Source organism: Drosophila subobscura, chromosome A, assembly GCF_008121235.1.
Source record: "Drosophila subobscura isolate 14011-0131.10 chromosome A, UCBerk_Dsub_1.0, whole genome shotgun sequence".
Classification (NCBI taxonomy): Eukaryota; Metazoa; Arthropoda; class Insecta; order Diptera; family Drosophilidae; genus Drosophila; species Drosophila subobscura.
The window spans coordinates 8307505-8331484 of record NC_048530.1 but is presented as its reverse complement, the minus strand read 5'-3'; the positions used below and the strand labels follow the sequence as shown (position 1 = coordinate 8331484).

The 23980-nt window shown below is 49.7% G+C and overlaps 2 protein-coding genes across 4 annotated transcripts in view; one reads left to right on the top strand and one right to left on the bottom strand.

Annotated features, from left to right (window-relative positions):
- Positions 1-10163, top strand: part of LOC117893227 (Ca(2+)/calmodulin-responsive adenylate cyclase) — a 32364-nt gene extending 22201 nt beyond the window's left edge. For 2 of the 3 annotated variants that reach the window (XM_034799778.1, XM_034799767.1), the window contains 2 exons: positions 332-411; positions 5409-10163. In XM_034799778.1, coding sequence (XP_034655669.1) covers positions 5595-9917 — 4323 coding nt within the window. In that variant the 5' untranslated portion in view covers positions 332-411; positions 5409-5594 and the 3' untranslated portion in view covers positions 9918-10163. The remainder of the gene's footprint in view (positions 1-331; positions 412-5408) is intronic. The other variant, XM_034799788.1, reaches the window with a different exon arrangement.
- Positions 10164-20177: 10014 nt separating this feature from the next.
- LOC117894821 (forkhead box protein G1) lies at positions 20178-22409 on the bottom strand. The gene is made up of 2 exons (XM_034802070.1): positions 21781-22409; positions 20178-20355 (listed from the first exon to the last, which is right to left on the bottom strand). Exons 1-2 carry the CDS (start codon positions 22407-22409, stop codon positions 20178-20180), a joined length of 807 nt encoding a protein of 268 aa, XP_034657961.1.
- Positions 22410-23980: the final 1571 nt, after the last annotated feature.

Genomic DNA, 23980 nt, shown 5'->3' with positions numbered 1-23980 from the left:
CGCGACTTTTTGTTTGTTTGTGTGTGCCCAGGCACTTGGCACATTTGTCGTATCGTTTTAGAGGCGACTCGGATTAAATATTATGATCGTTTATTATATTTTGTCATTTGATTTGAATTAACACCATTTCGATGGGGAATGCCGAGGGGCATGAGATCTGCGGGGCAGTTCCCAACATCAAATCGATATTTGAGAGCACGGCCAGCAGAGATTCGATGCGATTCGATGATTGATCTTGCATGGATGTGTGAAATATTTCGTTGTTCGATGTGGCTTATATTTGACATCTCGTGAAGTTCATCGATTAACCATTTGCTCTCTACTCTTTCAGATCCCACAGCACTGTCCAGGCACTTGGGAAGTAAAAGTCGGATCACGGCTACACGGCAACGGTTCTCGCTCTCTTGAGATGTAAGTAGTATGTGGCATCCATAGTATAAGCCAAAGCCTAGCTGGTATTCACTTCCTCCTCCTCTCTGTTTCGCTGCTTCGTTCGGTCACTCATAAGCCATTTTGACAATGTCCCAAACAAACTAATTTTTATATCTCTATAGAGAGACCAAGAGCCGAGATGGCCCCAGATTCGCTTCAGATACGCCACAACACAATAGAGTCACAAAGCTATTAAAAACTGATATAAATCTCATTAAATGCGATGCTTGTAGCAGATGAACAAAGCCGCCGCCGCCGCCGCTGCCGCTGCTTCCCGGCCTCTTGCCTTCTGCCTCTTGCCTCTTGCCTTCAATCAATCGTTTGTTTCGCTCCCGGCAACGAACAAGAATGGCTCCTCTTGTGCTGCCCTGGTCTCGTCTCGTCTCGTCTCCGGAATGGAGAATGGATTTCAGACTTGAAGATCGCTTTGGTTTACATTTAGCCTGGTTTCCACTCCACTCCACTCCACTCCAAAATGCCATGGCCAGGCCCAGAGATCAGAGCTTGAGTGCTCCTCTAACTCCGCCAAAGCTCGGACGCAAACTTCGGTCATCACTTTGGTGACGCCCCGAAAAAAAAAAAAAAAAACACACACAAAGAGCACTGTAACAAATAAAGATTGCAAAAGAGTGCCAGCAGCTGCTCGAACATTGAACTGTGATGGCAAATCCTTTCGTATTATTCTCCTATTAGAAATCAGACAATTTCGTGAATTCTAAATCCCAATTCTGGAGTTTCTTTAACCTTCTTGGCGGCCTTGTGTCCGACAGCTCATTAAGCAAAGTTAATTTCGTGAAAGTGTGCCCTAAGATGCGCTGTCCAGATATCCCATAGATATCCCAGTAGCCCCAACATCACACTTTCCTCCTAAACAGCTCGCCGCCGCTCCTGCTGCCAGATCATATTGATGCGGCTGTCCGCGTCGTGTGCGCTTGAGGGCCTAACCCAACCATTCCACTTATTACACAGTCTAAGTCCCGGATTACGGGTAGCCGGCCGCTAAGACAGGGCCAGCAGCAGCTCGGCAGCATCGGCAGCAGCTTACACAGCCGCGGAGCTCCTGCTGTGCAGTCAGACCCAAAACATCACATCTGATCGGCTGAGACAGTGCCCAGTGCCCAGTGCCCAGAGAGTAGCGCCACTGTACCCCCCCAGAGAACCGAGACCAAGCCAGACCACAGCTCCGAGACAGCTCCAAAATCCATGTTCGTGCCGTGTCCTTTTCCATTGAGCCTCATCCGTTGGCGCTCTCTCTCTCTGGCTCTTGGTGTGCTGTGCTCTGTGGTGTGGTGCAACCAGCGGCTTCCGTCACCGATCCCATAAGCCATTTGCATAAAAAGAAAAGAAACAACAAAAATGAAAGAAGAAAAGAATGAAAAAAGAAGTGATTTTTGTTGTTGAAATCACTTTGTTAAGCTTTGTTGTTCGGCAGCAGTCGGGGGCGATCAGAGGCGTTCATAATCAGAACTGAAGTGATGCCGTGGTCACGGGCGCTGTCGACTCTCGGTATAGCCGGGGACATTGGGGCATCGAGCATCGGGCATTAACATCAGTTCTGGCTCTGTGGCCGGAGCCGGGGAGCCGGGGCGCATGGCTTTGACGGCGATCGGTGCTGAGCGTTTGGCTGCCTGCCCAACATATCTCATATGCAGCAAGCCGTGTTGACACTTTTTATGTGTTTCATAAATTAAGTTTTACAAAATAGAGCCGCGGCTGAGTCTGGGGCTGGGGATGGGGCTGAGGCTGGGACTGGGGCCCCCTCCGTCGTGACGGGTTTGTGTGTTGAAGATCTGTGGGACAATCCGCATTGGATTGGATTGGTATCGTATCGGAACGGATCGCATCGCATCGCATCGCATTTTGCCGCGTTTAATGGTTGACATTTGAAATTTTCTGTTGGTCGACTTTAACACGCATTTATGGCTTCTGCTTTATGGCCTTCGGAATGCGTTAAAAAAATGTTCCTTATGACTGCTTCGGCTGCTGCTGCTGATTCCATGCGATAAAGCCCAATAATAAAGATGATTGGTGTCTGGAATGCCATTTTTCTCTTTTCTTTGTTTCTTTAGGATACACACACAAACACACACACACACACACACAAACACACACACACACAACCAACACACACGTCGCGCAGCTTAGCGGCAATTTTGTTGTGAAGACGAAAATGAGTTTCATGTGAAATTCAAAATTGAAAGGAGTCCAGACTGCCACGCAGCCCCATCAAGAGATGGATTTGATGGATATGGCAGTGTGGATACGCCTCGGAAATTGCCCATCAGAATCAATATCAAGTATAGCCCATGCTCTGTAGGGACTGTATAGCGAGGAACGCAGCGATCTCTGAGCTGAATGCATTTCCGATTATTCTCGGGATAATCTTAACCGATTTTATAATGGAACCACCCCATAGCAGAATGGTTTTATCGATTGGTTTTTCCCTATTGCTTTTCGTGTTAGTGCCATTGTATGACAATCAAAAGTGGTATGAAAAACTTTGGACAGAACAATTAGACGAACATAAATGAATGCACATCGAATTTTGTATGGACTTTGCGTGATATCGTTGTAGTTTGTGGTCTCAAAATGATCTTAAACCATGACCTAAAGCTTCGATCGGACCACAATAAATGAAACTTGAAATTGCATTCGAATTGGATTTGGTTCTTCTGGATAGCCCAAATGAAAACTTGAGCAATCAGCCAGCTGCCGTGTGGCACAGCTTGGGCTGGAAGATGGAAATGCTAGGAATATCGTGGAGGTAGGGTCTCAATGTCCGCCTGAACTTAATACGTAAATACAGACATGCGCCAAATTATAGACTTAAATAACTGTCACTTTGATGCAATAACAGATCAGATTGATACAATTGTCGTCTGGCTTTATGCCCTGCCATATACTTACAAGACCTACAGCGGCACAAGCACACACGATCTTGGGGCTTGGGGCCTGGGGCTTGGGAACTGGTTTGGTCAGAACTCGAACTCGAATTCGGAGCGAGCCAAAACAGAAACAGAAACAGAACAGAGCAAAAATAAACAGAAAAATACTCGAGAGAGGTGCGGGGCAGAGGGAGAGGGAGAGGGCAACCGAAAGCAATTAAAAGCGGCCGAGACTGTCGCACAGAGACTGTTCATCTCTGGCTGCCACAGATTCTGTAGAGAGCTGAAACGTAATCGAAATAAATGTCATTACAGCGTCAGGCAGGCAGCAGCAGCAGCAGCAGCAGCAGCAGCAGCAACAAAAAGACACCACACCGAACAGGTGGCAATTAAAATACAATTTGTATACCATTTAAATGACTCTTGGCTGGATGACATATGCCAATGCAAAGACAGACAGCCAGCCAGTCAGGCAGCAATTTAATAATAGAGTAATGAAAACTGCCATATAGGGAAAACCGATAATACTCGGGACGAAAATCTGTCAGCTTAACCAACAAAAAATGATTGTCTACTTTCTATTACCTTAATCGGGATTTACATACATTGGATTGACATTATTCTTTCGAGGCCAGTAATACTTAATAAATATAGTTGAATCCGTGGCAAAGGACATCAATATTAGGTTGTTTGCATCGCTCTTTGCTTACTCGTAAACAAATCATTTCAGCTTGAATCAGCTTGTGGCAGAGCAATTTCAAAAATATCTTCCAAAGTTGGGAACATTGTTGATTTATTTGCGGTTGATTTAAGCCCAAGATATGTGAAACATTGAGCCATTAATTATTATCTTTCCACTGATAACTTGGTGAGCGAAACTCTGCAATTTGATGTATTTTTCAAAGCTTCAAAGAACTTCCAATGATTGCTGAGGCATGGAATTAGCTGTAGTTGCTTTGGGAGCATCGTTAACTAATGAATTCATTGCCAAGGAGCAGTCATCATCATCATTTAGCAATTCGTCAAGAGATCTTGCCGCAGAGATCGCAATCTCTACCTCTGTGTCTGCCTCGATCTTGATCGCTTTTAAAGATCACGATCAGAGCCAGTTTTGGCCAATGGCTTAGCTAGGGGTCGGGTCGACTAGACATCGAGATCTTGACTCTTGTGCGGTGCCCAAGAATGTGACATGGCAACTTGAAGTGGCCCCAGTCATGGACAGCACGAAGAGCGTCTTCTGCTCGCACTCGCAATCGCTCTGGCACTCGCTCTGGCACTCGGACATTGTCATGTCACGCCGGGCTCTCCACTCCACTCCCTCTCCACTCTTCCACTCTCCACTCGTCCACTCTCCAACACTGGCCCAGTGCGATCTCTCTGTCTTCTCTGTGTGTTTGCATGTGCCTCCAAGTGTCTGTCCTCGCATTCGCCGGCTCTCCAGAGAGCTCCGTGAAGTGTCCACTCAGAATTTGTCACATCATTATTCTTATTTTTCTTTTCAATAATCATATGTACACACGTTGAGGAGAGGGAGAGGGAGAGCACACACATCACCTTGGTCGCCCGGATCGCCCGAATCGCCCGAGATGTGGTGGTGATGTGTGCCTGGGAGGTCTGGCGGCCACTTCGTTAGGCTTCGTTTTCGGTGGAAACTCCTTGAGCACTTTTTGGTGCTTATAGTGGGACAATGTTTCAGATGAAGAGCCGATATGGCCCAAGGGCCACTGAGGGGGCAGGTCCAAAAAACAGAAAAAAACTCGTTGCCACACAGCTCGTAGATATCCAAGGGGTGTGTAGACTTTATTAGTTATAACCCTAGTTGGGTGTTTCAGTTGTTTTACATTAAGGAAAATTGTCAATTTGCGAATATTTCGTTTGCCGTTTCTTCTGTGGAAGCTTTTCTGCCTGCTAGTTGGTATTTTCTGGTACTTCTTTTGGTATTTCTTATTTTAAGTCATTCGTTTTTTAGCACATTTTAAATACATTTAGTATTTGAGGTATATTTGGGTATATTTAGTACTTTTTTGTTGCTAGAATCTCTGCAGCCATTTGCCATAACGAAATCTCTTCTCTTTTGAAATATTTTTGCAGCCATTGCATGGAATTGGAAGGATAAGGAGCAGCAAAAGAGGAGAGAGGAGGACCACACCACAACGAATCTATACACACACACACACACACAAACACAAACACAGAGCTATACATCAACATCCTATATCTAGTCTACGATATTGTCAAACAAAATATACCGTTTAACTGTAGTTTGTAAGCCGCTTGATGAATATTGGTCAGGAGAAGCATCCGCACTTGCATCCGCATCCGCAGCAGCAGCAGCAGCAACAACAGCAGCAGCATTCACATCCGCAGGCAAAACAACAGCAGCAGCAGCAGCAGCAGCAACAACAACATCTACAGACCAACAACAGTCGCCTGCAGGACTTAGCGAGTCCACCGCCGCCTGGTTCGGCCAGTGCCAGTCCATCGTCGGGGGCCATCCCCATCGATTATCCGTATCTGCTCGGCTATCGCCTGCCGCTGAACCACGGCCATGAGAGACATCCCACGCACCACCTGCAGCACCACCACCAACACCACCAACAGCAGCAGCAGCAACAGCAACATCATCATCACCATCACCTCCACCAGCATCCATCGATTGGCAATCTTCGGCGCTCCAGCTCCAGCTCCCCCGTGCCCGTGCCCGTTCCGATGGTGATGACACCCAGTCGCCGCAGTTCGCCGCCACTGCCGCTACCACTGACCTTGCCGCTGCGCCATCCCCTGAACCTCAATCACAGCCACAACCACAACCACAACCACAATCACAATCACAATTCCCATACCAACGCGAATGTGGGGAGCAGTCATCAGTCTATGAGCGCCCACTTCTCGTCGCTGGCCCACGCCCAGCTGCATCTGCAGAGCCAGCTGCACCAGAAGCTCTCGGCGGCCAGCTACTTCCGCAATCCCTCGCCCTCGCCCTCAACGGACAACAACAACACCACCAATACCAACAGCAGCAGCAGCAGTCGGAATCCCGCCGCCTGCTCCACGGCCCCAGCCTCGACGGCCGTGTCCCCGCCCGCCACGAGCATGAGCACCGCCCAAATGAATCCGCTGAGCGATCTGCAGAATATGCAGCCCTTCGATTTCCGAAAGATCAGCACCGCCAGCCTGGGGGCCTTCTCCACACCACTGCCGCCCAGCCCCACCGAGTTTGTGCACCACCACCAGCAGCATTTGCAGCAGCAGGCGGTGCAGCAGGCCGCCGTTTTGGCCCAGGCACGCCGTCGGATCAGCGAGGCCAGCACTCCGGGGGAGAAGAGTGCCGCCGTGGCGGCTGCTGCTGCAGCAGCGGCTGCGGCAGCCGCCCAAAGCAATCAGTTTTTCAGCGCCATGGCCATGGCGGGGCACCCGTTGCCGTATCACCTGCCGCCGCCTCCACCACCGCCGCCCCCACCGCAGCAGTCGTCGCAGTCCTCGTCGTCCACGCAATCGCAGAGCAATCAGACGTCGGGCGATCGCTCCGAGATGGGTCATGGCCACGGACACAGTCACGGACATGGCCACGGCCACGGACACAGTCACAGTCACAGTCACAGTCACGGCAATCATTCGCCCAGTCACAATCACAGTCACCAGTATCAGCATCCGCATCAACATCCGCAGCAGCATCAGCATCAGCACCCACATCCGCATCAGCAGCATTCGCATTCGCATTCGCACCACCAAAAATCATCCACTGGAGGGGGAGGAGACGAGTCCTCGGGCAAGTCGTCGCGTCACTTGGATAAAGGCAGCAACAGCTGCTCCTCCTCCACAGCGTCAGGATCGGGCTCTGGCTCAGGCTCGGGCTCGGGCGGCTCCGGTGGCTCCGGTGGCTCGGGCTCCCAGCGCATGACCCGCCTGGCTCTGTCCTCCAACCTACGCTCTGGCCGAAAGACGCACTCGCCCGGCGGTGGCGGTGGCGGTGGTGGTGGCGGGGGAGGGGGCGGCAGCAAGCGCCAGTGGGGCTCAATGCCCGCGAATTTGGGGACGCAGTTCATCAATCCGGTGACCGGCAAGAAGCGGGTGCAGTGCAACGTCTGCCTGAAGACCTTCTGCGACAAGGGCGCCCTGAAGATTCACTTCTCGGCGGTGCATCTGCGGGAGATGCACAAGTGCACCGTCGACGGCTGCAGCATGATGTTCAGCTCGCGCAGGTCCCGCAATCGGCACAGCGCCAATCCCAATCCGAAGCTCCATTCGCCGCATCTGCGACGAAAGATCTCGCCGCACGATGGACGCTCCGCCCAGCCGCATCCGCTGCTCCTGCAGGCGCCCAACGGCATTATGGCGGGGCTGGCGCCCTTCGGCAGCTTCCCCCTGCTGACACCGCCCCCCGATCTGCGCCACCATCCGGCAATGGGCGGGGGCTCGGCCATGGATCTGAAGCACGGACAGGAGTATCTGCAGCGGTCGTACATGGAGAACGGGGGCATGCTCGTGGGCGGACGCTTCGATGGGCAGGGGCCCAGGCGCAAGGCGCTGGAGGTGGAGTCCCACGAGGACGAGGACGAGGATGATGACGAGATACTCGAGGTGGGCATCCACATGCCCGACGACGACGATGACGACGACGATGGGGACGCAGATGGCGATGGCGATGGCGAGGACGATGACGACGATCCCGACGGAGATGGCATTTTGGTGGTGGGCGACGAGCTGGACAGCATACCGGACAGGCCCGGCCATGGCCACGATCGGGACTTTATGCTGGACCAGGAGCAGGAGCAGGACCAGGACGATGCGAGCGTCTCCAGCCACAGCCACTGCCACAGTCAAACCAAAGAGCAGCCCAGCCCGGGCAAAGCGACGGCAGACGGTCTGGAGGCCATGGACGAGCAGCGCGACGACTCGCCCAGCCATGGCCATGGCCAGATCTCGGCCAGCAAGCGAAAGCGCAAGAGCCAGAATCCAGTGCGCTGCACGGTCCAGTCGGATGAGAATTCCTGCGAGAACTCCCTCGACTATGACGTGGCCGCCGATCTCTCCATCAAGAAGATTCGACTGGGCGCTGCAGCGGAGGGCGCAGAGGTGGCAGGAGCAGCGGGAGCGGGTGCGGGCGCCACAGCGGCAGTGGGTGGGGGGGAGGAGCATGCTTCATCAGCCAAAGAAACGGAAATGGGACTCAGCAGCTCCAGCTCGAGCAGCGAGTCCACCAAGGCCATTCCCTCGCCACCGCTCACGCCCTACACAACGCCGGGGGATGGCAGGCCGCCGCCGGTCAGCATCAAGACGGAGCTGCCGGACGAAACGGAGGCGGAAAAGGATGCGGGCTGCACCACGCTGGATCTCTCACGGGCTTCGGCTGGCACTGGCACTGGGATTGGGATCATCAAGCAGGAGCCGCTGGATGAGCTGGCCCTGGGCTATGATAACGATGAGAATCGCTATTTGCGCATCAAGCAGGAGCTACTCGGCACCGACGAGATTCAGGACTGTACCGGCAGGATCCACAACAATAACAACAACAACACACCACCTGGTGGGGATTTGCTCAAGACGCTGGCCAATGGCGAGGAGGAGGAGGAGGAGCAGACAGAGCGCGAGACGGAACCAGAGCCCGAACCGGAACCCGAACCGGAGCCCGAGCCCGAGCCCGAACCAGAGCCAGAGGTGCCCATTGACAAGGAGAATCCACTGAAGTGCACCGCGTGTGGGGAGATCTTTCAGAATCACTTCCACCTGAAGACACACTACCAGAGCGTTCACCTGAAGCTCCACCACAAGTGCAACATCGATGGCTGCAATGCGGCATTCCCCTCGAAGCGCAGCCGCGATCGCCACAGCTCCAACCTCAATCTGCACCGGAAGCTGCTCTCGACAAGCGATGATCACGGCCACCTGCCCGGCACCTGCACCAGCAGCGCTGGCGGCAACGATCCCCTGCTGGATCTCATGGGCCTCAATGTGAATCTCAACAACAACAAGGGCGGCTTCGGCGGCTGCCCGCCCGTGGGCGTGGTGCCCGGCAACATCCAGGCGGAGATCCTGGCACGCATCTGCGCGGGTGCCCATGCCCATGGGCTGAGCGTGCCCCTCTGCATTGAGGCACTGCAGCATCGCTTCGCGGTGAGTCATGGTCACGGCCATGGCCACGGCCACGGCCACGGCCATGGGCAGTCGCCGACGACATTCGGGGATGGCGGTGGCAATGCCAATGCCTTCATGGGTAGCGGCGATCCGCGGCTGCTGCTCAATCATGGCGGTAATCCGCTGCTGTTCGCCGGCTTGCCGCGACTGCCACGCTTCCCCCAGCTGGCGCCGCACATGCTGGCCGCAGGTGCTGCTGCTGCCGGCGGACTGGGTCCATTCTGCAGACGCACCTCCTCCGACTCGAATTCGCAGCACTCGATCACGCCGCCCGTGTCGAAGAGCTCGCCTCAGTCCCACTCCCACTCCCACTCCCAGTCCCACTCACAGTCCCAGTATTTGCGGCCACGGTCCCGCTCGGCAACGCCGGACTATGATATGCAACAGCAGCAGCCTGCGGCGGCATCAACTGCAGCGGAGGAGCAGGAGGCGGGCCCAAGGCAGAGTCCCGATCGCATATCATGACCATGTACCTCGTACTATGCCAAGGCATTGGCATTTTATCACTAAAAATCGAACGATCAACGAGCAGTCGCCGCCTTGGCCACTCCCATGTCATGCAGACACACACGCACACACACACACCACAGAATATGTATATGTATATGTATATGTATTCATTCATGCAATATCAGGCTAAAACGTAGGACTACAGCATTGCTCATACTTCACAACGATATATAAAGGATATAAAGGAGGATGACTGGATGGGGGGTGGGATGGGATGGGATGGGGTGGGGGATGCCGCCCGCTCATCAAAATAAAAAAATATACAATTTTACTAGGCTAATGGCTAATATAAAATATTAGATGGATCAACTAGCATTTTTTTTTCTATATATATAAACAGATATGAGTATACACACACACCCACACCCACACACACACACACACACGTATAGTGCGAGTCCCTTTTTTTTTAAACTTGTATTTATAAAACGAAAAAAGAAAAGAAAAAGAAAAACTGTTTGTTGTTTTTGGCGTCGATCGAGAATTGTAGAGAATTGATAAATGAATGGGTGGGAGTGGGAGTGGGAGTGGGAGGATTGGGTGTGGATGGGATGGGATGCGTACTCCCCGATCGAAGGAAATTAAATACCTATAATAACAAGTAACAAATAAAGAAATACTTAACGATATATATTGTTAGTGATACTCGATTATGTAAGTACCGTTTAGCCACTAAGCCCAGCGCCTAATAATATGTGTATTTTTTTTTTTTTTTATGCTATCGTAACTGAGAATCCGTAAGTGTATTTGTATATGATAGGGACGACGATGAGATGAGTCAATGACGAAACGCTTGCTAGGAAGAAACCAACCACAACAACAAAGAAAAGAAAGAAAAAGAAATCAACTGATCAGCGATCTGTGATCACTTTGATCATCTACTGATACTATCTGGATGTGCATCGCAAACCCATGCCGAAGTTGTGTTGTTTTCTTTTTACTACCCAAAAACCAATCCTACAGTAATTATATAGTGAGTTAGTTAGTTCTGAAACAGTAACCAGGCAAATACCTTCAACTCATACTTAAGCCTAAATATGTTTGCAATAAAATATCAATGAAAAATCATAAACCAAAATGCTCTTCTTGTTTGTCGTTCTGGTGGGGGTGCTCGGTGGTATTGCCTACTGGAATGTGCCATGCAAATAAGACCAGGAACTGTGTCCACTGTTCTTGCTGCCTGGAACCAAGTTGTGGTTCGATCACTCAACTTCTCCAGATGCTGAGCACAAAGTTTGCTTGTTGCATTGACTGCCTCGCTCATACATAAGTCGCTTTGCTTTGTGGATTTCAGCACAGAGCTGAAGCAAGACTTGATGTTACATTTATTGGGCTTATTTTATGGTCAATGTTGCTGTCATAATTATAGTGGTTGTCGAACTGTACACTCGCGAATGGCAGCGAGTAAATGCTCAAATAAAATAGAACTATGCAAAATCGTTTCGCAATTCAAACTCTTTTTTTGTGTGTTTCTGTGCTTGTTTTTCTTGTGTTCCAAGAAAGGGCTTGACTTTGGGCTAATTGTAAAGAACAGTCTGAAATTCCATTCATATGTGGAGGGAGAAGCAATTGCAAATTGCAAAACTGATAATAATTGGGATTGCAGATAGTGGATACTCGTAGCTTAAAATGCAAAATGGAAGTTGGCAAATGGTTTGCTCTGGCTCGCTTCGAAAAGGGTTGGTTCTAGCGAGCCATTTAATTTTAGATCGATTAAGGGAGCTCGTAAATTTAGCTGCCTTTGGGCCCTGTCCTGGCACTGGCTATGGCTTTGGGACTGGGACTGGGACTGGGACTGGTGCTGGTACTGCCACTGGCACTGCGAGGGCGTCAGTGTCCAAATAAATAAATGCAGCGTCGTCCTCGTCGTATGGGTCCTGCAAGTACTCCTATCGTACGTATCTGCACATGCTGGCTGGCTGGCTGGCAGGCTGGCAGGAAGGAGGGGAAGTGAGTGTCTGTAGGGTGTATCTCATGGATAAATGGTTGCTGTATGGCTGTGTGGTTGTCCATGTCACCCCTGGGCCTGGGGCAGCACACACCGACGCCATTCACCATTGCAATGGCAATGGCCCTCCCCTAGGACGAACGGGGCAGGAGCCCAGGTCCGGGCGGGAGCAGTGGCACACCACACGTACAGAAAATAACAGAGCGCCGAGCCAGAGCCTCGGTTTGCTGCAATTTATTTAAAGTAACATTTTAGTGTTTCCTTCCGCTGAAATTCGTTCTCTTCCTTCCTGTTGGCAGGACGCTCGCACTCGCGCTCATACTGTCTGTGCCACCGACTCTCTCTCTCTCTCTCATCCTGTGCTGCGCTGTCCTATCCTAACGTATCGTTTCGTATCGAGGCCCCAGCTCGAAACTGAACCCGAGACGAGACGAGACCGAGGTGGAAAAACAACAGATTGTGGGTAAATAAAATTGCCACAATGTTATCGTTAAGCCTGCAACGGACACGCAGAAACAACGGCAACAACAAACAGTTAACAGCCACAGGGAACTGGGAACTGGGAACTGGGTGGACGGGGGGATGGTACACGTATCCAGATAGTAGCACCATTTATGTACCACATACGAGTATGTGCAAGTACCCCCTACACACTCATACATATATGTACACACACTCGTGCTCTTCCCCGACCATTACATGCCCAGGAGTACGTGTATGCTGCCATATGGTGCACCCCGTACACACTCGTACTTATCCTCGTACTTGCAATCATTTATGTGTGTGTGTGTGCCCGTATCTACGGGCATGTTTCTTTCATTTGCAACCTTAATACAAAACGCTTAAATATATGCCATTTAGTGGCGCCAAGCGGGCACACTCTGCTCTCGGTGGCAACATCAACTGAGCGCGAGCTGAAGCAAGGACAGAAATCCAACAATGTGGGGAGCCTGCAAGCGAAACATAAACAAGTTAAAGCAAAGCAAGTACCAGGCAGATGACAAACTTGAGGTCTAAGAGTTGCCATCTCAGACCCTTGCACTATGACGAATATATGTGCAAGTGTCTGCCCTGTTCCTTAGCTTCTCACTCAGCATGGCCTAACGTTTGGGCTACGATTTTACATTAAAACAATTAATTCGAGTGTTCTAAGCAGACCTAACAATATCCAATTAAATGTGTTTGAATTTGCAGTGCTATGTTTTAGGTTGATACATGAAAAATGCCTCAAAATGGATCTTGATGAACTCTGAGAATCTCTTTCTAATTAGATGTTATATTCGCTGTCGTCATGTAGATACATTTCGTATCTTTGCTTGGCTGTAAGTCGGTCATTTAAATAGCTTGAGCTTGCAGCCGCCATCCCCCAATAGTGGGTTGTCTTTAACGTTGAAATTATGAACCAGCGCCGAGTACGTGAAGAGCCCAACGAAATGTTGAGCGGCAATGCAGGGAAAAGCAAAGAGAAGCTTGCTAAACTCGGCATTAATATGCATGAAAAGTTGGCTGGCCGATCCATCATGGAACGAGCCATGGGTGAGACGAGTGTTTCTTTATTTATTACATATCTGAAACAGGAACAGGAGAGTGCACCCAAACACACAGACGGGCTGGGGTGGCCGAGCAGGGCATCTGTGATGTGATGTGAGGGCCACTTAAGAAATCAGCAACAATAACTCTCGCTGGGGATAAACCCCGAGCGGCAGCAGCGGAGAGAGGGCCAACCCCTGGCACATATCGGAAACCCTTTTGTCTCTCCTGGCGACTGGTGCAAAAACTCTTCTCCACCCATCAATCCAACCAGGCACAACCTGACCTGAGCTGACCTGACCGTCCCGCCTGTCCGCTCGTCCTTATCGGTGTGATTCCAACGGCATAGAACGAATTAAATGCTTATGTGAACAACAGCAGCAAAAAAACACGGAAAGCTCTGTCAGCTTTCGGCTTCAATGTCAAGAGTTTCGAAAGTATTTTCTAGTCCCTAGACGCGCAGGAGAACGAACTTGGAATATCCTTTTCCAATAATATTATATAAATAATGAAATAAATGCAATCATAAATCTCATGGATACACTTGTAGACGCTTCCACAGTCCATCAATATGTGGCTCCATTTTAACCGTGGACACAAAGTAGAAGAATACAAAAATTGCCACACAAACTGAGCCACTTTTGTGTTGGAAACGAAAGTGTATTCAGCCCAAAAAAGAATAATAATAATCAACGCAAATATGTAATACAGCACAAGCCTTGGTCCCTGACTTTGGGCATACGCAATGCGAAAGGAGGGCTTGAGGGAAGGAGCGGCGAGGCAGGACCTTCGGCAGGTGTGTGAGCCTTAGCGGTTCAAATCGCATTGACGTGTGTGCCAAAAGAGCGTAAAACCTCAAACACGTTGTGGAACTTTTATGCGTTGCAGTTGAACCGGAAACGGAAATCTAATAGACCAAAGCATGCATAAGTGATGAAGCGAGAAAAACGTTGCCCCGAACCCAAAGAATCCATGAACTCCTGCCACTGCCACTGCCACTGTCCCACATCCCTGATGGCGTGGAAGCGAAAAACCCTTTTCAATGCGCCGCCCAAAATCTTATCAGCGGCTTCAAGTTTCGCCCATCACGTGAGACCTTTTTCTCCCATCTGCGGGGGACTTTTCCCGCTGCTTTCTTTTTTGTTCTTCATCATTTTCATTCCCTTTTCGGCATTTGAGTTTAGCCCCTGGACGCGGTGTGGTGTGGTGTGGTGGAGGGGGGGCCCTGCTTCTTGGCCGAACTTTGGCAGCCACAAAAACCTTTGTTCACTGCCACTTTGGAGCCGGTCGAGCGGATGTGTGCGGATGCGGATAGGTGTGTGTGGTGTGTGTGGGCTGGACCTATGCACGGCCTTGATATTGGCAACACATGTTTTCGGGAAGATTACCTTGTCAATCGGTTCGTTGAACGATTACTTTTCAAATGTTTGGCGAAAGCCAGGCAACAAAAAACCCAGCAGGAACAAAGGGAAAGCTGCAGGCCAAAAGACCAGTACCGAAAAAAGAACAGCAGAAGAACAACAACAACAACAACAACAGCTGAGGAAGGGGAGTTCGAGACCCAAAAACAATCTGTGGCGGCCCAGTAAAGCTGTCATGCGTTCTCCATAAGATTCACAACTTCCTTCCTGCTCGTCCTCTTCGGCAAATAGAAAGCAAAGCCACCTCAAGCATTCCCTTTCCTGCAATCCCCAGTCCCCAATCCCCAATCCCCAGTCCCCAATACCTTGGCAGGAGATGGGTTCCAGCGACAACATTGTTTTATTTCTCATTTCACAGGCAATGCAATAAAATCGCCTAAATATGCTTCGACCGAAGGTAAGTGGTTTCGTTTGTTCGCAAAACTTCGCTTCACTGCATCCGAGTGCGCCCCGCGGTGCAAACATTGGCGCCTTCTGCCCCGGCTTAAGCACCGCCGACGAGTACCGGTCCGCGTCCGCGTCAGCCACTGCTGAATCTCTCATCCTGCCAACGTGCAAATGCAATCCCCTGCCCTAATGCGAGCTGGGAAATCACTGAATGCAGTTGGTAAGCAAATTTAAAGCAAAGATGGCATAAATATAATTACTATTTATTGTAATGATTGTTTTTATTTATGCGTGTACTGTGCTGATTCCAATACAAATTAAACAGCATTTAAATTTTGTAATAATTTCAGCCAAAAGTTCCTGGCATCAAGGCTAAAACATGCACAGCATGTGCAAAAAAACAGCCAAATCAGTGTTGGTAAACGTCGCACACAGTGGCTACAGTGCAAATAATAATTTCCCATATGTACTGATTGCTGCAGCTCATTCAATTGGCCCTATAGGCCGGAATTGCCCAAAAGATCTGATCCGAGCTACACCTACACCCCAACCTGCGTCATGCTGCCGCCCGGGAGGGGGACATGCGACGCATATACATACATACATACATATATGTATGCACACATGTACATATGTATGTATGTACGGGGGGAATGCTGTGGAGGATGCAGATGTGACGACAGGACGCCCAATGGTCCGTGGCCCGTGGTCGAGGCCCATTTATTCCCCAGGAAGTCAATTATAAATTATGATGACAGTGATCACAATGTTAATGGCATCCGAAATGCGACATTACATTGGGTATCGCGTTCGCATTGGCACCGAACTCTTCGCGACATTCACATTCATTCATTAAAGCCTACCCGATCCGATCCGATCCGATCCGACCGATTGGATCTACGAGGCAGGGAGGGAGGGAGGCGGCGGCAGTCTCCGTGCATCGGGCAGGCGGCTCGGTGGAGTCGCTTTGACTGGTCACAACATTTCTTGTCGTTCATAATTTAGAGACTGACTTTGTGGCATTTTATGGCTGCATTTTTGCTTTAACCGTCAAGTGCCCATAACGATTTAGACGATTGACAGCTGCGAAGTGGGTGTCCACGGGTGCCCCTCCCCTCTTGGCTTGCACATACGAATGCCGACAGCTCCTGTGCGGTACGGTCAAGTCCTGGTCCTGGTGCTGGTCCGAGCCCCAGCTCCGGGCTTTGGCTTTGACGGTTCCTGCCTCTCCAGGCTGTCTCTGTGCCGTTGTCTCTGTTGTTGTCCAGTCCGTGCCGTTGTTAAGTTTGTCATATTTTATGGGCCGGTTACGTCTGGCAGCGACCCCAGTCCTGGCCCGGTTCCTGTTCCTGTTCCCGTCTGTGTGTGTGTGTGTGTGTGTGTGTGTGTGTGTGTGTCGAGTGATATATATGACAGGCGGATTTTTGTTTTAGTGGCATGGGTGACAATCCCTTTGGAGACTCTTATTTATTCACGCATGCTGCCAAAATGTGCCTCTTACACGCAATTCGAGAAGAGCAATGCCAAGACAAGACCTAGTACCAGTGCCAGTGCCAGTGCCAGTGCCAGTACCAGGGACAGGGACAAGGATAACGACAGAAGACAGAACAAAACAATGCGATGGCATGACCACTGGCTCGCTACACGAACGAGCAGTGTACATAGGCTAAAGGCTTTGCATTATTAATTATTGTTAATTACCTGCACTTTTTTACGGCTCCGGGACAGGGTTACATTCGCGTTTACAGGCCACGACACGTTGCACAACAAATCGACAGGTAAATATCGTAATTACAATGAGCATAAGACAAGCCCGATAAAGCCACTGCCACTCCACTCCACTCCACTCCACAAACAAGATCTGAACTGGTCTTGTCTATGCCCAGAGCCGCTCGTGTCTGTCCATCTGTCTCTTGTCACATGCAATGCACCTTCCCTCGTCGTTAATTCCTTTTATGGCTAATTGGTTGTTCTGCCAATAAATAGGCATTTAATTAGCTGTCCGCAATGAAGGTCACCAAGGTAAGTATTTGATGTGTTGCCGCATTGGAAATGCCTTCATGGAGTACTGCAAAATAATGTTCATATTTTATATATTTAACACTTGTGATGATCTCTCCAAGAATCTCTGTGCCTGCCTGGCATGCAAATGGGTGTTGAAATAATGCACTGAACGAGATGGATGGCAGCAAACAAATCACAATCTCGGCTTCAAGTAGCCAAAGCTCTGCTCGAGTATTCGTGCTCGTATGTGGGTAGAAATGTGTCGAACTGGAAGCTACACACATGGCCAGCGCCAGCATGCAGGAGGCCCATGTCAAGCGGAGGCGGCGCCACCGATCGCTACACTAACAAGAAGACTGCGCTGAGCGGTGGCAGTGGCAGTGGCGGAGGCACAACAATAGCGAAGAGAGCAAAGGCAATCAAGTACGCTCGTTGGACTCAACTGAACTGAACTGGTTGGGGCAAAGATGGAAGAACGGACAGGTCAGGATTAATGGCTGGCCGTTGGTGGAGCCCGAGAAGAGCAAGCTTGTGTGCATCTGTATTCTATCTGTATCTGTATGCTGTATCTGTATGCTGTGCAGATGCCTTAATAGATGCAGATGCTGCAGCCAGTCAGCCCACAAGTTGGCTCAATCAATGGCCAGTGCGAGTGCCACAGGTGAGTGCCGCGAGTGCAATTATTTCGAATGTGAAAGTGATTTCCTTCAGTCCGATGCATATGTATGGCAATCACTCTTATGATCTATGTACGGCATTCTGTCTCCAAGCTCTGAGCCTCCAATTCTCGAGTCTCGCATCGAGCTGTTCCTTCCTTGAAATCTTTTCCAATCAAAGGCTAAAAGTTTCTTCCCTCACCATTTAGCTGGGATTACGTGTATCAAAACCTGAGCAAGGATAACTATTTATCGGGCGTGTGTGTGTCGGCTGTGACACATTCAGCTGGCTTAATTGGCTGCATTATTTATGAGAGGACATGGGATCTGCAGGACTGTCCCAGGACTGCTGCACGGTGGACACCCCCGAGAAAAGGGTTGACATATGGTTGGACACGGACACGGACACGGACACGGACACGGACACATGTAGCGGCTACGAAGTGGTCAAGCATGGACTGGGCCTGGGTCGGAACTATTTCGTATTGCTGCAGACCATGAAATATTCACAAAGTCAATTTAGCATAACGGAATTCGCTCCTTGCCGTTCCTTCTCGGGATACACGAATTGATTTGCCAGTCAGTGCGAGTAGTGAGAGGTCATTAATTAAATGTAAGATGGAACATCACAATCGTTTGTCACGTCTGCCCCCAAAAAGAGGCAGACAGAGAGGGAGCTCTCGCATCTATGGCTGTGGCTAATATGTTCCAGGGCGGTGTGCTCGAAGGCCAATCCGACATCCGGCCCAGACATTAAACCCCAATACAAAACGATTCGCACATTGATGCTACACACACACACACACACACACACACACACACACACACACACATTGGAGCTCCGGTCCCAGGGCCGACCTGAAGCTCCTTTGGGGGCATGGCATCGCGCGGATCGCGTCCTCGGCATCCTCGGCAGGGAAAAAATAAATTACTTTAAACGTTTTCGAATAGCAAATTGCAGTTTGTCATTTCAAAAGACATACCTTGCCACACATATCAGTGTCAATGACTGGCGGGGAGAACTGGCTGGGATATGGGGTCCCCGGAATTGAAATGAAGATTGAGGGACTGCAAAGCTGAGCACCGGACACTGGGCCCAGGTCCAGGTCCAGGCTCCTGCTCTTGCTCTGTCTCAGTCTCAGTCTCAGTCTCTGTTTGCTGTACCTAAAATGACGAATGACCACAAGACAAGAGAGCAGCAGAGTGAATCGGGATCAGAAGATGTGTGCTGTGGCCCCAGCATGGCAAACAACACACAAGCGAGCCTCGATGTGAGCCTGGAAATGGCCGAGTGGCCGCATGGCAAATGGCGATTCGCGGGAACTGAGATTGGGTTGCATTTTTATAATTGAGTTGAGCACAATTTTTAATCTCTTCTTTTGTTCTGTGCTGTTCTCCTGGTGGCCAACTTGCAGATGCAGCGGGCCCTGAGTTGGGCAGGAAGTGCGGAAGTAAATCGATGAACCGAAGCAATTTCTGCAGAATGAAATGTGTTTGATTCAAGCCTCTATAACTATTGGCAAACATTTCTACGAATATTCCCTGGCATAAATCTGAGCATAAATATATTATTCTGGTGCAAAATGAAGTCCTCCCAAGGTCCAACTTGTGCTTATTCATGTGCTAGCCACAGATGTTGTAGCATCCACTCTGATGATCGATGAGGACACGGGCAGGTATCGACTCGTAGTTCCGTAGCTATTTTCAGTGTAATCGATTGTGGTGGGTATAGAAAAGCATTTGCTTTTGGGGCACACCGTAAACTACCGGTATTGCCCTGAATTATTGACATCTGGTCCCATGCCACCAATCTCCCGACAGATTATGAGCACTTTGGGTGCTCCAGCTCCAGCTCCGGCTCCAGCTGCTGCTGCTGCTGCTGTTGAGGCAACCTTCTATTACGACGAGTACACAGGTACAACACGGCACAGGCATGTGTCTGTGTATCTGTGTATCTGTGCACAAGTATCTACCCATAATGCAAGTGCAGACAAGTTCAGCCGCAACTTTGAGACCCCGTCCAAGTGCAATTTCGCTGTCTGACCATCGATCCCTTCTGTTCCAAAAGGCCCCATGAGGTGCACTATACCAATATGGAAGTTTTTCTTTTTTCTTAGTTGACGTCGTCGGTCGTCGTTACTGCAGTTGGAGTTTGCTGCTGCTGCTGCTGCTGCTGCTGCTGCTGCTGCTGCCATCGGTATCAAGAGCGTGTAGCAGAATTCGTGCCGTGACCGCCCCTTTCAATTCTGTATTATCAGATTAGCTCTTTTCATAAGCCATTTGTTGTTGCTGTGTTGCCCGTTTTTTGTTGCTGCCTCTCAGTAATGCTATTGACCGCTAGCATTAAGTTACGATCGAAAGCTGGTACCATCGAGACACACATAGACAGAGTCAGCGGCAGAGTCAGGGGCAGCGGCAGTGGCCAAAGATGCTCCACGATGATGACACTGAACACCAGAGCATTGGGGGCTGGGTTAATGCACCATACGACAGGTGCACTCACAGCAAACCCAATCTCAAAAGGAGCAGCTTCAAAGCAAGTAGGAAAACAAAATCCAAAGGTTAGACCCCCAGAAGAACAAAACTCTTTCGTGATGTACGATGCTTAATACGAGTATTTCCGTCATAAGGGTCAACTATCTGTCCGCACAAATCGGGCAGTGGCGGGGCGGTCGCTGTTCCCCTCCCAAGTCGTTGGGGAAAGTTATCAAAGATTTGTGGCTGCGTCGGGCATGATAATGGGTGGGCTAAAAGCAAACAAACAAAAACAAAACAGATACTCTGATGCAGACTCAATGCATTAATTCGCAAAATATAAATGAATATTTTCGCCAATAAAAAGTCGCTAAAAAAGCAGATGCAATTTTTGTCACTAAAATATAATTTGTTTATTGCATTTCTGGTCACAGAAATTACAATATGCGCCTGTGAATATCCTCCCAAAGTGAACTTGGCCAACAAAAACAAACACTGATTGTATTTTCTTGTATATCTATTTTTGAGAGAGTTTTCTTAGAGTTCAAATTTTAAGTAAAATATTTTGTATTTTATTTTATTTGTTTTCTAATATTTCCCAAGCATAAAATGAAGTTCCTGATCAATGCACATTCATCCACTTTCGCTGGAGCAATTAAACAAAACAAAAAAACCAAAAAAAAAAAGAATTTTCTTGTCCCTTGAACACGCTTTATTCCAAATTTCATTTAAAATATAGTAAAAAAAAATATATATACGATGTTAAACTATGAACTACATTTATGCATATCTTAGGTACAAAAAGAGTAAGCATTAGATACTGTTTCACTGTTGTTGTGCTGTTGCACTGTTGAGTATGTGACGGACTGCACTTCCTTCCTGAGTGGGTTCTGCTCTGTGTCTTTGTTTAGTCTTTGACGTTGTCTGCTAATTAATTTGGTTGAACTAATTAACTAAGCCGCGTTCTACGCCAATGTTTGGTGCCAATCAAAGGGATTCTGCACAACATTTTGTCTGGTTTCTAACGCCACAAGCACTCAATGGGCTGTCGCATCCACTTGGCGGCATAAGTGCTGGGATATTGCTGCTGCTGCTGCTGCTGCTGCTGCTGCAAGTAATAATTGTGTTGCTGATGTCGCTGGTAGTAATTGCTGTTACCAGCTCGATGATGATGCTGCTGATGCTGATGCTGCTGCTGTTGCTGTTGCTGATGGAAGTGCGATGATAGCGTCGACTGCTGTCGATGCGCCTGCTGTGCCTGTGCCTGGGCCTGGGCCAGTGCCGCTGCTGCACTTGCCTGATGGTAGTTCTGCATCATGATCGTATGATGCTGCTGCTGCTGCTGCTGCTGTCGTGCCGTTTCTGCAATGGGAAAGTAGGCGGCATGCGGCTTGAACATGGAATGTGCATAGAGCTGCATCTGCTGCTGGTAGGGATGTGCCGCCTTGGAGCGTCCCAGCAGATGCTGCTGGCTGCGACGCAGGCGACCCGTCGTCTCGCCAATGGTCAGATCCTCGGCATAGGGATCCAGGGCCCAGTAGTGGCCACGTCCAGGATCATCCAGAGCACGCGGCACACGCACAAAGCACGGATTCAGGCTGAGATTGTGCCGTATGGAGTTCTGCCAGACGCTCTTGTGGTTCTGGTAGTAGGCAAAATTATCGGCTATCCACTTGCAGATGCCGCTGAGGGTCAGCCGCTTCTCCGGGCTGCTGCGTATGGCCATCACGATGAGGGCACTGTAGGTGAACGCCGGCTTGCTGGCATCATGCGACGGACCCTTGTCTGCTCCGCACGTTGCACTGGGGCTGGTGGTAGCACTGCCACCGCTGCCGCTGCCGCTGCCGCTGCCGCTGGACGTCTCATCGGAGGAGGCGGCATCCTCGGAGCTGTTGCACGAATGACTGGGGCTGGACGGTGTTGGTAGGGGCTGCTGCTGGCAGTACTCCTCGCCCTTGGCTGAGAGCAGCGAGCGTATGGAGAAGCTCGATTGAAACACTTTCGGGCTGTGTGTCGTCGCATCCATCTCGATGTGTTGTCACTTGCGTCGGGATCGTCGATGAACTGTGAATGTTGTGGCACGGCTGCAGCCTATATATGCGATAGTAATGCCCAAAGGAATCGGCTCTGTTCGGTCGGGCATAGGAAAAGCTGGGGGGATTATCGGGTATATCCTGTGTGGTGCACAGATCTGCACAGATCTCCCCCCCTAATCGCCATGCAGGCGCAGATCAATGAAAGCCATCGGATTCATTCATTGATCCCACATTCCCGCTCTGCTCTGCTCTGCTCTGCTCTGCTCCCTTCGTGGATTAGCGCTTTCGAAATTGGATTAATTCTACCTGCAACTCTTTGGTCTGGTCTGGCCTGGCCTGGCCCAGATTTGCTGCTGCCACTCCAAATCCAGTTTGTTAATCAACCCTCGCAAAATATTTGTAAATTCTTCACGCTTATACAATCCAATTACACTCTCCACAAAGACTCCTGCGAATCCGCATGCACTCGTAGTGATCACTCATAAAACTCATTCTTTGTTGTAGAACGTTTAGTGGACACTTTTTCATGATTATCCTCAAGTTTCGTCATCTACGCGTAGCCCTAAGAAATTGCTTCCCCCTCCTAAACTGCTGCCAATAAAAATACAACTAATTGAAGCAATTGCTTACTGAGCTCGCAGACCTGAGACCAGAATTAAATGTAGATTCTAGATCATTTCTAAAGTTACTTATTTGCAACACTTTGACGACTATAATTAATTTTTATAAATATTTTACATTTATTTCTATATTTTTGCATGCAGAAAAACCCCATTTAAAATCATCACCAAATTCTGGTTGTATTATTTTTCCGCTCAATGAAAGTTTGCATCGAATGCTCATGGCAATTCTCCATATCGAAATGAGTTGATTGACAAAAAGCGATGCACAGAGCAGCGCCTCCGCCCTCTTTGGGCAGGGGAGTATGCCGAAAATGATTATTTTGCATGTCTACTTTGGGGAGGGAGGGAGTGGGTGTGCTGTGTGCTGTGTGTTGTGTGTGGCTGGGTGGTTGGGCCATAACAATCTAAACTAACGCTAAATATCGAGAATGTTTATCAAGGCCCTGGGTGCTGCGGGGTACTGAGTGCTGGCTGCCTGGCTGCCTGGCTGCCTGGGTGCTGGGGGGTTTTTTTTGGGCAAGTGTCCGTGGTCGCAGCAGTATTTACGATGGCGGCGGTAGACGTACGAGTAGCAGACACCGCTCCTACTAACAAATTAGTTGCAGTTGGCAGAAGTACATTATCAGTTTTTGACTGCCAACATTGCCACACCATGCCCGTGCCACACCATGCCACCAGACACAGTCCACGCCCACACCCCCAGAGCATTCAGTTTGCATTTGCCCTGGGATCCTCCGCCCCCAGATATCACATGTGTGTGTGTGTGTGTAGTACATGCCTCCCCATATGCACATATGTACATATGTATGTGTGTAGCTAGATACACGCTCTGTATCTATCCATCCATCTGTGCCACCGACCGACCGACATTTTACCTGCGCCATAAGCCCTGCAAACCTGGACTCCCCCTGCCGGCTTCGACTACTCCTATGTGGAGC

Coding starts and splice junctions, on each gene's coding strand:
- LOC117894821 (XM_034802070.1), bottom strand. CDS start 22,409: ATGGATGCGACGACACACAGCCCGAAAGTGTTTCAATCGAGCTTCTCC. Junction 20,356..21,780: donor CAGCTCTATGCACATTCCAT/GTTCAAGCCGCA, acceptor TCTGGTGTTCAG/TGTCATCATCGTGGAGCATC.